The 12,929-nt window shown below is 40.5% G+C and overlaps 1 protein-coding gene across 4 annotated transcripts in view; it reads left to right on the forward strand.

Annotated features, from left to right (window-relative positions):
* The window catches only part of MAP7 (microtubule associated protein 7), a 126,711-nt gene that overhangs the window by 104,476 nt on the left and 9,306 nt on the right, over positions 1–12,929 (forward strand). For 3 of the 4 annotated variants that reach the window (XM_050893329.1, XM_050893331.1, XM_050893332.1), the window contains exons 9-16: positions 1,055–1,170; positions 1,581–1,861; positions 5,507–5,690; positions 7,600–7,795; positions 9,327–9,428; positions 9,715–9,765; positions 9,855–9,912; positions 12,394–12,532. In XM_050893329.1, the coding sequence (XP_050749286.1) occupies positions 1,055–1,170; positions 1,581–1,861; positions 5,507–5,690; positions 7,600–7,795; positions 9,327–9,428; positions 9,715–9,765; positions 9,855–9,912; positions 12,394–12,532 (1,127 nt within the window). The remainder of the gene's footprint in view (positions 1–1,054; positions 1,171–1,580; positions 1,862–5,506; positions 5,691–7,599; positions 7,796–9,326; positions 9,429–9,714; positions 9,766–9,854; positions 9,913–12,393; positions 12,533–12,929) is intronic. The other variant, XM_050893330.1, reaches the window with a different exon arrangement.

The following is a 12,929-nucleotide window of genomic DNA, read 5'->3' on the forward strand; positions in this document are numbered from 1 at the left end:
TTTTAACCATATAATGACCCAAAAAACCTCTTGGATTTATGAAGGTAAACCAAGGGTTTATGTGCACATGAAGTTGTTTTCAGTCTTTCTTTTCCAGTTGTTAACCTGGTTTTCAGTGCAGGAGATGAGCCTTGCAGAGCTCTCGGCTAGTGAGGTTCTAAAGCAGCATGGTACACGTGCTGCAGAGGTTGTGCTTAAGCCCCAGCCAAGGTGGTGAGTAGCCCCTCTGGAACATGTTGGCTGAGTGGCAGCTCAGTGTACTCTGCAGTATTCCCATTCTTCAGACTCCCAGAGTCTGAGCTCATTATTCCAAAATCCTGAAGTTTTTCATCTATAGTTAAATGAAGGAAGTATATAAATGCCTAAATTCTGATATATTCCTTTAAACCAATAGTTCTATTAATACAAACCAGAGCTATAACAGAAATATTTAAAAAAAATAAAATACTAGTATGAGAAATAAAGAAGGAAAAAGAGGAAATAGCTACCCTGTATAAGAATCAATGGCAAAAAAGTATGTGCTGTGAAAGCATCCAAGAAAAAGAGAATAGGATAGCTGTTGTACCACATTTGAGGGCTTTGAGGGCATCTGTGGTCTTCACGTATAAGCATGAAAGCAAAAAGCTTGTACCATATAGGGACTGTGACTAAGTGTGAGCCTGGGGGGGGAGTGTTTTGCTCTTTCTTCAAATGAAATCCTGGGTTTATGGGGAGTAGTGGAAGGTACTCTGTGGCAATCAGCAAAGATCAAACCTTAAAAGGTAACTTTTTGCCTGTGTAAAAATAAGCCTCTGCAAATTAGCCCACTACATCTTAGGACAGTAGAGAACATGATGAAGAAGGATTCTTGTTGTCAAATGCATATTTATTGGCAAAGATGGTGTCAGATTACAGGGGCTATATTAATGAACTTGTTAAACAGGCTGTAAAAACTACTGACTCAGCACTGCTTTTTCTCAGCCCCCCAACCCCTCATCCTTAACTGAGCTTGCTCTGCTTTCTTTAGCCGTGTGAACTCTGGCTTGACTTTGTCTTTTTGTTTGCTGAACTATAGACTGACAAAAAAGAAAAGGAGAGAGACCATTTGTCATCCAGCTTCTCAGCCAGCTTTAAAGGAGGTCATTTTTCTTCCAACCCCAAAGCTAGATCACCAGCTCCCTCTCCAGTTTGGTAAGCCAAGTACATGTTTAGCTGGAGGCTGAGCTATAGGCAGCTCTGATTGTTCTATTGATTAAATGTGAAACAGTGCAAACTTATTTCGTGATGTAGATGTTTTCTCTCTGCAACAAAGGAAAGACAGTCCTGCTTTTAGAAAAATATTACTACTGCTTTGAGGCAGGGGAAGGAGGAGGAAGATACGTGGTTTCTTTCCTCTTGGCTGAGCTCAGTACTTGCACATCTGGAGAGTTGCAAAGAGAAGCATTTTGCATGAAAGCTGATCGGTTCCTCCAGCAGTCCTGCTTGATAGCAGAGAAATAGAGAAGTTGTTTTATTTTTAGCTACTGTAGTTGTAGAATTGATATGTAGGTGGTGCCCAGCAGATCATGTCTGATAGTGATTGTCACTCTTTGGTTACACAGGCATGCGTCAAAGTCTTTGCCTTTTTTGCCTGGCACACCCAAGCAGATAACTTCCCCACCTGGTTCTTCCAAAGTTTCCTCTGCTCAGGCACGTCCTCCTTCTCCTGGCAACATCCGGCCAGTCAAAAAAGAGGTCAAACTAGAGAGTGAGAAGAAAAGACCAGAAAAGGAGGCTGAAAAGGCCAATGAGGAGAGGACAGAAGACAGTAAAGGAATTTCAGCAGGTGTGGGAGAATCTGCAAGTCGGGAAGAGCTCACTGCCCAGGCAGAGCTCGCTCAAGGTAAGGGGAGATCCTCCTTTAGGTTAAGGAATGTCTGACAGTCTCTTATGTTCTTCCCTCCTTTTCTCTGAAATAATGTAGCTTTCAGTAGTTTTCTATCAAATGTTAATCTAAATTCTTCAGAATGTTCCTGCAGATGTGTGTTCATTATGAGGAAAGTGTAAACAGGTTGAAGTCGTCCTGCTTGTAACGGTCAAAACAACACGCAGACCTGCCTTGCACAGTGTGGCTTCGCAGCTCTCTTCTCTGCCCTTTTGGACCGGTATTTTGTCCCTCACATCATGACACAGCTTCTTTTCAAACTGTTGAAGGAGAATAATAATGACCTCAAGACTAATGGTACAGGAAGCAATCGCATAAGATAGTGTGAGCAGTGAGAATGTCCGGCTCTGCTAGACACTCAGTACAGTTGTGCTGATAACACTACCAGCTTACCTATAATATTGCAAGAGTACCACGTCATGGGAGAGATTAGCAGGACAAAGTGGAATGCAGAGGAGAACCAAGGAGAAGATTAAAGAGGAACAGGCAGAATTTTTCAGGGAAAATGAGTTATTTAAAAAAAAAAAAAACTACCCAACAAACAAACAGAAAAACCCACACACCAACCCTGAAAAGCAGCAAGGCAGAAAACGATGTACACACAAAATAAAATAATGATCATAAAGTGTAGGAAGGGCAAAAGGTAAGTCTGAAAATGAAAAATGTAGGTTTGTTCTAGCAGACACTTTAGTTCATTGTAAATACAGCATGAACTGTCTGTTTTGCAGATGGGATAGAATGGCCATTGTGACCACTGGGATTCCCAGGATGGGTTACTTAGGATTCTGAATTTGAAATTCATAGATTCCCCTGTGATTGTCCTTCACAAAACAGGTTAAGTGTTAATAATCCTGCATTTAACTGCAAGAAGTGTAGTTGGGGGTTGTTCTTCTGCGAGAAGACCTGATGTGAATTGATTTCTTTTGTTCTAGTAAGTTCTGTTACAGTAAGGTGCAACCCCACAAAAAGCTAGAGATTTACAGTAATAAATGGATGCATCTGTTGGTCATGGGCATGTAAAGAAGACAGGAGATAATTGCCATGTTAGCATGGGTTTTCACTGCTCTTCTGATAACCTTTTGCCTGCTTCCTTTTAAGGAGAAAGCTTCGTTTTAAAAGGATTTCAGGGATACCAGTGAGATAACTTTGCAAATGTTTACAAGTTGTAGTTCCCCAGTACAAGGTGCAGACCAGAGAAGCATCGTGGTGCTTGTTTGACAGTTTAGTTCAGGAGGAAGAGAGGCTTGACTTCTTTGCAGAGTCAGTCAATATTTGAGTTTGTGACAAGGTCACTGAGTATGGAAACAGGTTGTGTATGATAAAGATATTCAAAAGTGAAGTAGTTTGTATTCACAGCAAAGAAACAAGTGGTGGAGAGGGGCAAAAGAGAAGGATACTATAGTCACAGTGGTGAGCAGCACTTCAAATTGGATGTCTTTTGCCAAAGCCAGAGGAAGTGATGGTTGGGACCAAAGATTGAGACCTCAGGCTAAGCATTTTACATGTGAAGTTAAAGGACAGGCTTTGTACTGCAGATGGAGGCCCAAACTGCCAAAACTTAGCCACTGGTTGAATGCAAGAATCTAGAGAGGGGCAAGTGCAGCATTTGGGGCTAGAGGGACATTGCTGATTTTCCTAGGTCTGTGTTGCAGGTGAACATAGCTGATTTCTGCCAATTAACTGCACTGGCCTTTAACCTGTCTGGCTCAGCTACCTGCTAGCTGTGTAGTCACAGGAGCCCGGAGGTCAGCAGGTAATGATCACTGATGGAGCTATTCAAGCTTTTGCAGCCAAATCTGACATGACTTTACTAATACCAATGAAGTTCTAAAGGTACTTTGGGTGTGCCTGTGCAAACTGTTGTCATATTTTCTGACAGCAGGGCAGGTGTGCATTAAACAGGCTACATGTTACGCTGCCAGCTTCAGCACCTGAGGCAAGAAGTGAGCCCCAAGCAGCACAAATCTGTGCTCGCTTCAGGAGTGACAGCCCTGCCTTGGTCTGTGTTAGTAAATTAAAAAGGGCTGAGGTACTGGAACTCTGTCATTTATACTGTTTAACTATTACAAAGGCTCTCTGGTATGTTTCTGATCCAGGTTGTAATTGCAGCCCCACATTTTCTTACCTTCTGTCCCCAAGGCTACTAAGAGCATAGTTCTAAAAGGGCTGCCAAGCTTTAGAGTGATCAAATTACTTAGCTTTTTATATTTGACCATCACAGAATTTTCTGAGTTCCCAGCTACATCTTGGAGGTTAGCCCAGGCCTGGACTTTTCCCTAAGGGGGGACTGAATACCTGTTTTGGTAATGTGAGAGAATAGTGCTCTGGCTAAGGCTAAACTGTGCCAGCTCACCTCAGGGCTAGAGAACAGGCCCTGGCACTCTTTAAATTACTGGTGTACATGTATCATTTGAATTCAAGGTGAAAGCCCTGAAGCGGTTATATAAAGACCTGCATAGTTTTTACTTGATAGAAGAAGAGAGCAGAGAGGTCAGCAGATGTGAGCATTCAGCACAAAGCAGCTGAATTTGTGTTTGTATACATGACGAGGTGTAGGAAGGGGGGAATCAGGGAGGAAACCCCTCTTAGAAGTTGTTAGTGAGGTGAGGAAAATGCTGTAACATCCCAAAGGGTGGTTAGAAATATAGATTTAAAATCATCTCCTGGCTGTTCCTGATGAGTTATTTTACATGTATCTTCCCAGGATCAGAATCTGATTCCACTGACAGTTCAAAGTCTTCCCTATCCACGTTCATCTGTGTTACCAGATGTCATTACCCTGGGAATGCTTCCTTCATTTAGCTTGTGTGTTGGTAATGGTCCCTGGCCTCTAGAGAAAAAGTGCAGTTGAGGCGCTCTGTGCCTGTGCTAGAGAATGCCAGGCAAACTTACAGAAGTGGGAACTAGTGTTTTACTTGAGAAAAACCTGTAACACCTCTGCCAGGTGGCCAAAGCTGGTCCTGGATAAAGAATTTATATGAAGACACTGTTAAGATTTGAACACAAGCCATAGTTCACCAATAGTGGCAAAGCTTGTTAAGAAGCTGTGTTCTGGTCCCACAAGTTGCCTCAGGTTGGAGCAACTGCAAAATTGATGATGGTTTGTGTCCTACCCTTACCGCAGGTCACTTCAGACAGTTGGTGTTTGAGATCACCAAGTCGCCAAAAGAGACTGGCCTATCACCAAAAAGTCTGGCTCTGCTCTTCAGGTGTAGACTATCAGACAGCAGAAGATATAATATCACAATATTTCATTTCTGCTCTCTGAATAGAATTAGGCAAACTTAAGAAATGTGACGGTAGGGACTTGCTGAGTCAGCATAACTCCTGTTGAGCACCTGTCAGCATTTATTCTTCTGATGGAAAAGTTGGCTTAACCTTTCAACTGCAGCTGCTTTCACATATCCTGTAAAAGCAAACTTCCCTTAAGGAATATGAACCCCTAGCATCTAGAACTTTCTTCCTCCTCTGAATCATTTGTAAAAGCACATAAGCTTGAAAATATTTTACAGAGTATTTGAAACTATTTTCTGTACCTTTCAAGGGAGTGTCATCTTGGCTACCGTGTCTGTACAAACTAGTTTTCCTTCCCGTCTGTTTCAGCAGCCAGCCCATCCCTACCTCCTGCTCCGCCAGCTCTTTCTCCACCCCCAGCCCCCACAAAGACCTCTGCAGGTACAACTGACCCTGAAGAAGCAACAAGGCTGCTGACTGAGAAGAGGCGCCTTGCCCGTGAGCAGCGGGAACGAGAGGAGCAAGAAAGGAGGGAGAGAGAAGAGCTTGAAAGGTGATTGTAGACCTCTGCAGGGGTGGAGAACATATGGTTTTTAGCAGCCTCCTAGCAGCTGCTTGTGTATATTCTGTTGTTATATTGTGATACATGAAACACAGTACTGAAGTGCACGAGGCACGAGTTCCTCCCCGAAAACAAATTTTCCTGTTGGGATTTTTTGTAGGCACAATATATACCTAAGCAGATCCGTAACGTTAAAACTTATCCCAAATGGTGCTTTGAAATAGGACAGGAGGAGAGAGCAGATCCTTGCTGTAGTGATTCATTGTTTCCTGAGAGATTAACCAGGCTATACTTGTTTATTCCAGCTAGAGAACTCTGCACAGCTGTTTTCAACTTTGTGATTGGCACAATGTCTCTGACTTTGAATTGTAAGATCTCTACCATGGGTGGTGCTTAGGTGTTCAACAGCTGTGACTTAAACCTCTTCGTTTTCTCATTTAAAATCAAGACCCCCAACAGTTTTGGAGGGTAATTGATGTTGCATCTCATTTTCTACTAGCAAATGAGTAGCCCATCTGGATGCTTATGACTGGGGCTATAACACAAGTTGAGCACCTTTTTAGAGGGATGCCATGCCTCTGGAATTTGTTGGAGTTCTTTAACAGCGTTGCTGAACATAGGAACAAGGCAGAGCCAGTTAAAATAGCCTGGCTTTCCAAAAGTCTCAGAACATGGTCCCTCTCAAAAAAGGTTTTAAAGAAAACAAGCTGCTGTGGCTTAAGAGTAGTATGGTGAATAAATACTAAGACTGAAAGATCAAAAACAAAAGGTAAAGAATAATCACCTTTCACAGTGAAAGGAGTTTTCAGTTTCTGTGCAGCGCCTTCATAAATGAACTTGAAAGGAGTTGTGGTCAGTGAGATAATGCTGGTCTTCAGTGAGATAAAGCAGTTGTGAAGAGTTTCAGACTTATCTTATATTGCTGAGATACAAAATGGAAGCTGAATTGCAATACTGCTAAGCATAAAGGAATGCATATAAGGAAATAATCCTAACAACTCATGTGGTAGTGGTGGTCTCTGGGCTAATTATTTCTAAGGGAAGAGATCTTGTTTGGAGTTGAGTATATGAAAGTGTCAGATGAGTCACAGTCAACAAAATAAATGAACTGTTACGAGTTACTAGAAAAGGAGAACAAAATGAAAATGTCATTCTGAACTATCCAAGGTGAATCCATGTCTTGAATGTTGAGTTTTATATTTTTTGAGATAGTAAAATCGGTAAAACTAAGGAAGTAAGTGCAGACAGACATTAAGGATGATCACAAGTATAGAACAGCTCCCATACGATAATCTACTAAACAGGTGAGGATTCTTCAGCTGGGAAGACCATCTGCTCTCTACTTCTGAGTGGGGATATAGTAAGCTACAAAGTCCTAAATAATTTGGGTAACATCAAAGGTGAAGGGGCAAAGTTATTCACTCCCACAATACAAGGATGAGGGGGCATTAAATTGAGGTTAAGAGGTAACATTCAAAAATCAGCAGAACTAGATACTTTTTAAAAATTCAGGAGTCCTTGCTGCAAGATAAGATGGGTGCCAAAAATGTATACTATTTCAAAATATGATTAAATGAAATTACAGAAAGAAGTGTTTTGCAAGATGTATTAAAATCAATGATACTGTTTCTGATTCAGAAAGTACGCAAGTCATGGATCAGTGAAAGCCAGGCATATGCTGGAGAAGTACTGGTATTGCCTTGCAAAGTTTTTTATGTTCCATAGGTCTTCACCTTTGGCCCCTGCTGGAAGCAGAACAGACAACTTACGAATGAGACAGCAGTGCAACCTTTATCCAGCTGTTCTGCGGTCCTGGTGTCTTGGGTCAGGAATCTGGTGGTTTGGGTTTTTTCCCTCCTTTTTTTTACTTATTTTTCTTATGCTTGTTTCATGATTGCAGGCAAAAGAAGGAGGAGCTGTCACAGAGGATAGCTGAAGAAAGAGCTCGCCGAGAAGAGGAAGAAGCTCGTAGACAGGAAGCAGAAAAAACCCGAAAGGATGCAGAGGAGGAGCGGGAAAAGGAAGAACGGCTGCGCCGACAGGCAGAAGAGAGAGAACAGAAGGAGAAAGAAGAGATGGAGCGCATTCAGAAACAAGTATGCTCCCCTCCTGGAATTTCTGTGCCAGTCTGGTTGGCAGTGAAGTGGGTGGAAGCAACACCTCCTGTGCAGCACCTAGATTTAGAGGGATATCTGAAATTTAAGTGCTATATATAAAGTGAATAGGGTTGGGGCAGAGTTCATTCCATAGAGTTGTTCAAAGAGTAAAGATATTTCTTCTTGACAAAACCATGTGGTACGGAGTTGAGTTTTGTTTTGGGTTTTTTTTCCCTGTAGAATTTATTTATTTAGAACAAATCCTTTCCTATTCCTGATAAATCATGATAAAAAAAAATCAACAGAGTTGTATTGGGGGATTTTAATGAATGGTGTTATATCAGAGAACTCTTTGTCTCCAGTTATAGAAAGTCTAGATGCCAAGATAACTAACTATTCAGAGTGTTGGAGATACAGCACTGCTGAGTTCTAATCCTATGCCCAATATTGCTTTTGTGTGGGGCTAGTGTGAAGGGGTAGGTTTTGATCACTTCAATCAAGCTGAGGAGAACCTTTACCTGGTGCAGTCCTCCTGAAATCAGAGCAGCTACTCAAAAGACATAAGAGTAAATACATCAAAATACAATTTTTCAAGTGCTGTCATTTTTGATGGGCATAATGTTGGTTTACTGACTTCAGGAGAGGCTGTGGTAAGCATTCTGGATAGGATTCTTCTCTTCACATGTGCTCTTACTTTTTGCATGCGCTTTCTCACCCCCAAAATTCAGCATTTCAGTCTGCCTCGTAGACATTAGTTTTTTCTTCTGGTATTTAATTAAATACATGCTTCTGGAAATAAATTTTTAAAGGATTGTGTTAGTGAATATAGCTTTGAAACTGCAGTTTTCTTTTTCAGAACATGTATGCTGCTTTTTTTGAAATGCTAAACTGGGGTACATCCCCAGTTTAGCACTCAGAGATAGTGCATGGCCAAGTTTTTTTGGATGTTACAGCTGTAATAAATGAACTGTTGTAGCAGTTCCATCATACAACACTGTCACTGTCAGGGAGCAAGGTCTCTCTACAATATATTCCAGACAAGTTTTACATTTAATTAAAAAAGCAGGAATGGAAGGCTTGTGCAAATATACCTGTGGCTGTTTGTCCTTGATCTCATTAAGTGATGACTCTGGCCAAATAAAACATTCTGCTGCTTTTGTTTGACTCTCAAAACCACCCACCACTCAAAACGTGAATCTCTAATACTTTCCTGGCTGCTGTGTTAATGCTGAAGGTTCGGGAACGTATTCCTTATTTGTCATCTGGTGTGCTTTCATGCACATGTCCCAGCACAGGCACAGAACCAAATATGATGTCCCTTGTTTAGTTACGCATCTCTTAATGCTGTGCAAAACATGGAGATTAATCAAGAAATGTGCAATTCAGTCTGAAAAGAGTGTTGGTGACTTGTAAACCCCAAAAGTGTATTTTCAGGGTGTTGTCGATACGCATAGTTAAGCAGATACCAGTGTAAATCTGTCTTTAAATAGTAAATTATTCCTCACTTCTCTTTCTTTTACCATCAACTCAGAAAGAAGAGGAAGCTCGCCTACGGGAAGAGGCAGAGCGGATTCGATTAGAACGTGAAAAGCATTTCCAAAGAGAAGAGCAAGAGCGCTTGGAAAGGAAGAAGGTAACTCCGTACATGCAGAGAAACTGTAATTCATTTTGCCTTAGCAGCTTGCTTCCATCTCAGCTGTAGAAAGTTATCCATGATATAAATGTGTCCTCAGAAAAGCTGCAGTCCACATCTGCGTAGCCTGATGTGAAAGTGAAAGCAATATTGCCAACAGTAATAAATAATTCATCTTTTTGCAATAAACAGATGCAACTGATAAATGACAAGCAGTTGTGGTTTGGGAGAGATTTTTAAATTAATGCCAGCAAACATTATTTTACCCCTTTACATTTCATTGTAGAGGCTTGAGGAGATCATGAAGAGAACTAGGCGTGTAGAAGCTGTAGATAAGGTCAGTGCTGCCACTTAACGTGTAAATATTGGGCATGTTTAACTTCTTTAGTCCCATTTTTAATTTACAAAACTGTGCTTCCTTTGTAGAAACCCAATGACCAGCAAAATGGACATATATCAAAGGCAAATATTACTGGAGAAGCAGGTATTGTGTTTAACTGTGCCCTGAGCAAAACAGGAGAATAACTGCCTACTAACCACAATGATTTGAGATACAGTTCTGAAACTTGGCACACTAATTGCAGTAAAGAAAGCCATGAGAGGAGTAGAACTGAAGTCTTAGCAAACATTATTTATTTAGCCTTTCCATATAGGTAGTTAGCCATTACTAAATGAGTCAGCTGTTTTAGCAACTTAGTCACATCGGTGTTTAACGAGAGGGAGTTGCTTACCAAGTTTAATTATTCATAAAGTCAAAAGAAACAAATTCTCTTCTGATTCTGATCACAAAAGAAACTGATTCTATAGTTTCTTTTGCATAGTATTACAGATGTGGTTGTTGCAGACTTATTCCATTTTCTTAAAGGGTTATTTCATCTCAGTGATCAAAACAAACTGTTCATTATCCAAACATCTCCCTGTGATTTCTCTCTTCCACATCTGCTGCCTTATTCACTTGGTCTTAATTTCTATTTCTTTCAAAATTCAGCTCCTACAAAAGCTTAGAGTCTCCCTGTCACAGCTACACTTTCAGTCTTCCCTTCTATTCTGTTCCCTCTATCTTTTTTTTTTTTCTCCTGGTCATTTTAGGTAAAGTTTTATATAAGATTTTAATACTTACAATGAAGGAAGCAAAATAAAATGTAGCTCATATTCAACAATCACTAAGTATGAATTAGCAGTATTTAAAGATACTGAAGTCAGGCTATCAAATGGCTTATCCTATTGTAGCTTAACACATTAAATGACATTAATCTTTATTTCTTTTTTGTGTTTGAGTAACACAGAGGACAAGTAACAGCACTGGCTGCATGTACTGCCTTTTTTTTTTTTAATGTTTGAAGTGAATGCTATAATTACCACTGCGAGGAAGCCTTTTGACACAGATTTCATTACATGTGTTTGGAAGTTATTTGTTTACATATTATCTAGGGGGGGAAAAGTTTGAGAACTGCTAATACAGAATGTATCTGGGATGCCATCTTTGTGCTAAAGGCACTGTTGAAGGTGCTATAAACCACTTAAATAATTCTTGAAACTATAAATGGTTCTATAACCTGTGGCTAGCACTTTCCTGCCTGAGGCAGAAGACAAATAGTCAGTTTCCTAAGGCATACGAGAATTTGGACCTCCATTTCCCCAGGCCCAAGGGAAGGCTGGAGTCCTTGAGTAATTGGATAAAGAGAAAACTGCCCTCACTCTCAAGGCTGCTCTACTGTTCGGCTTTGCTTTATCTAGATATGCTATTGAGTTAAAGGTATGAATTAATGGACATATTTCAGCCAACTCTAACTTTACGTATTATGCTCTAACAGACTTCTGACTATACACAAATGGTGATTTTTCTTTTTTTTCGGTCTTACTGTTTGGCAAAATATGAGGAGACCTTTGTGGGAATGGCCAAATCACACAATGAAACAAAATCCATCACCTTTTTGTCATTTGTTTGGCCTCTGCTTCAAAACAGGAGATAACTCTGCCTTTCCGAAGCAGAAGAACTTTCTTCTGCTTTTGTCTTTTAAACGTTAAAGCCAATGTATTTTCCTCTTGTTCCACTTGTACAAGCACTGAAACCTGTATTGCTAATATCTTTCCTGTAAAAACTTGCCAAAGATCAGACTGAGACATTCGGTGTAAAACACTTCAGCCCAAGCATTTAGAGCATAGCAAAATAAGAGCAGCTGAAGGAGGGTCTCCTCAGATGAGGTTTTGGGTAACCGAGATAAATGTGTCCAAGCCTATGAATGCTAAATTGCCTTGTGATTATCATAACAGATACTAGTATGGGTAGGGTGCAATTGCTTCCTTTTACTGAGCCGTATGTGAATTAGTGTGACTGTAGATACAATGCAGAAGGCTGTAGTTGTACTTTAAAAGAACATCCTGAGGCAGGCCAATAACATCTATCATATGGTCTTTGGGTGATGCACAAGGATACTCTAATTTTGTGTTGCTTTCTACAGCATTTTATACTAGTGATTTGGTACTTGTTGAAAGAAGTATCCTTCCCATGGAGATTTTTTCCTCTTCATTTCCTTTTGGGTTACAGTCAGAGATCAACACAGGAACCAAGAAATACCAGTGTATGGAACTGATGATGTGCCAGCGTTCTCCTATTCCACTCTCTATTGCTGCTTGAAAAGTGCCAGCATAATATTCTGTCAGATATCAGCCTATTTTGACCACGGGCTTATGTGTTGGAATTGTGTATATTGTTGTAAAATGTTTATTCTTGTCCATAAAGCTATAGCTTTGAAATCTGTGGCATTTACTTCGGACCTGAAACAGGGCTTGTGTGCCCAAAAACTTGACAAAGGAGGCGGGGGGGGGAGGGAGGGGTGTGAGAACTCTATTTTGTAAAACTGTAGCTTGCCTTGACTGTGCTGTCTTTTGTAGAAATGTTTTATCCTAATCTGCAGGTAGATGATGTTGCTTGGTTTTATGAAAACCTGTTTTCTCTCTCTAGTCATAACCAGTCCTGCATCTCCCTTGGAACCTGCAGGAGGACCTCAGCTTCAGCATGCAACGCAATCTCCGCGCAGTGGGAAACCCGTCACCAGCACGCATGTGATTGTTTCACATCAACCCTCTGTAAATATGGACAGGTAAGAACACTGCTAAGTATTGGAGGGTGTTTAGAGGATGAGGGTTATTAGAGTAATAAATTATTTTCAGATCCATGTATTCATTAACTAAATAAGAGACAGCTGTTCAATCTGCCTTGTTTCCTGTTTATTTTTATCTTTTCCTGTGTTCAGAAAAGAACTTTATGATCTTTCACTTAGCAGTAACCCATTTTTGCCAACTGATAGGGAAGAATTTTGTAAAAATACACCACGTTCTTTGCGGCGTTTGGAACAATACATTGTTTGCCAGCAATTATTACATAAATTGAAACTTAATGGAAAGGGCAATTTTTTCTGTTCCTTTCCATTAATTAAGCTTCATAAAAACCACTCTGGATTTGCAGTACTAGTTTTGTGATTGGAATAATGAACGCGG

Source organism: Gymnogyps californianus, chromosome 3 (assembly GCF_018139145.2).
Source record: "Gymnogyps californianus isolate 813 chromosome 3, ASM1813914v2, whole genome shotgun sequence".
Lineage (NCBI taxonomy): Eukaryota > Metazoa > Chordata > Aves > Accipitriformes > Cathartidae > Gymnogyps > Gymnogyps californianus.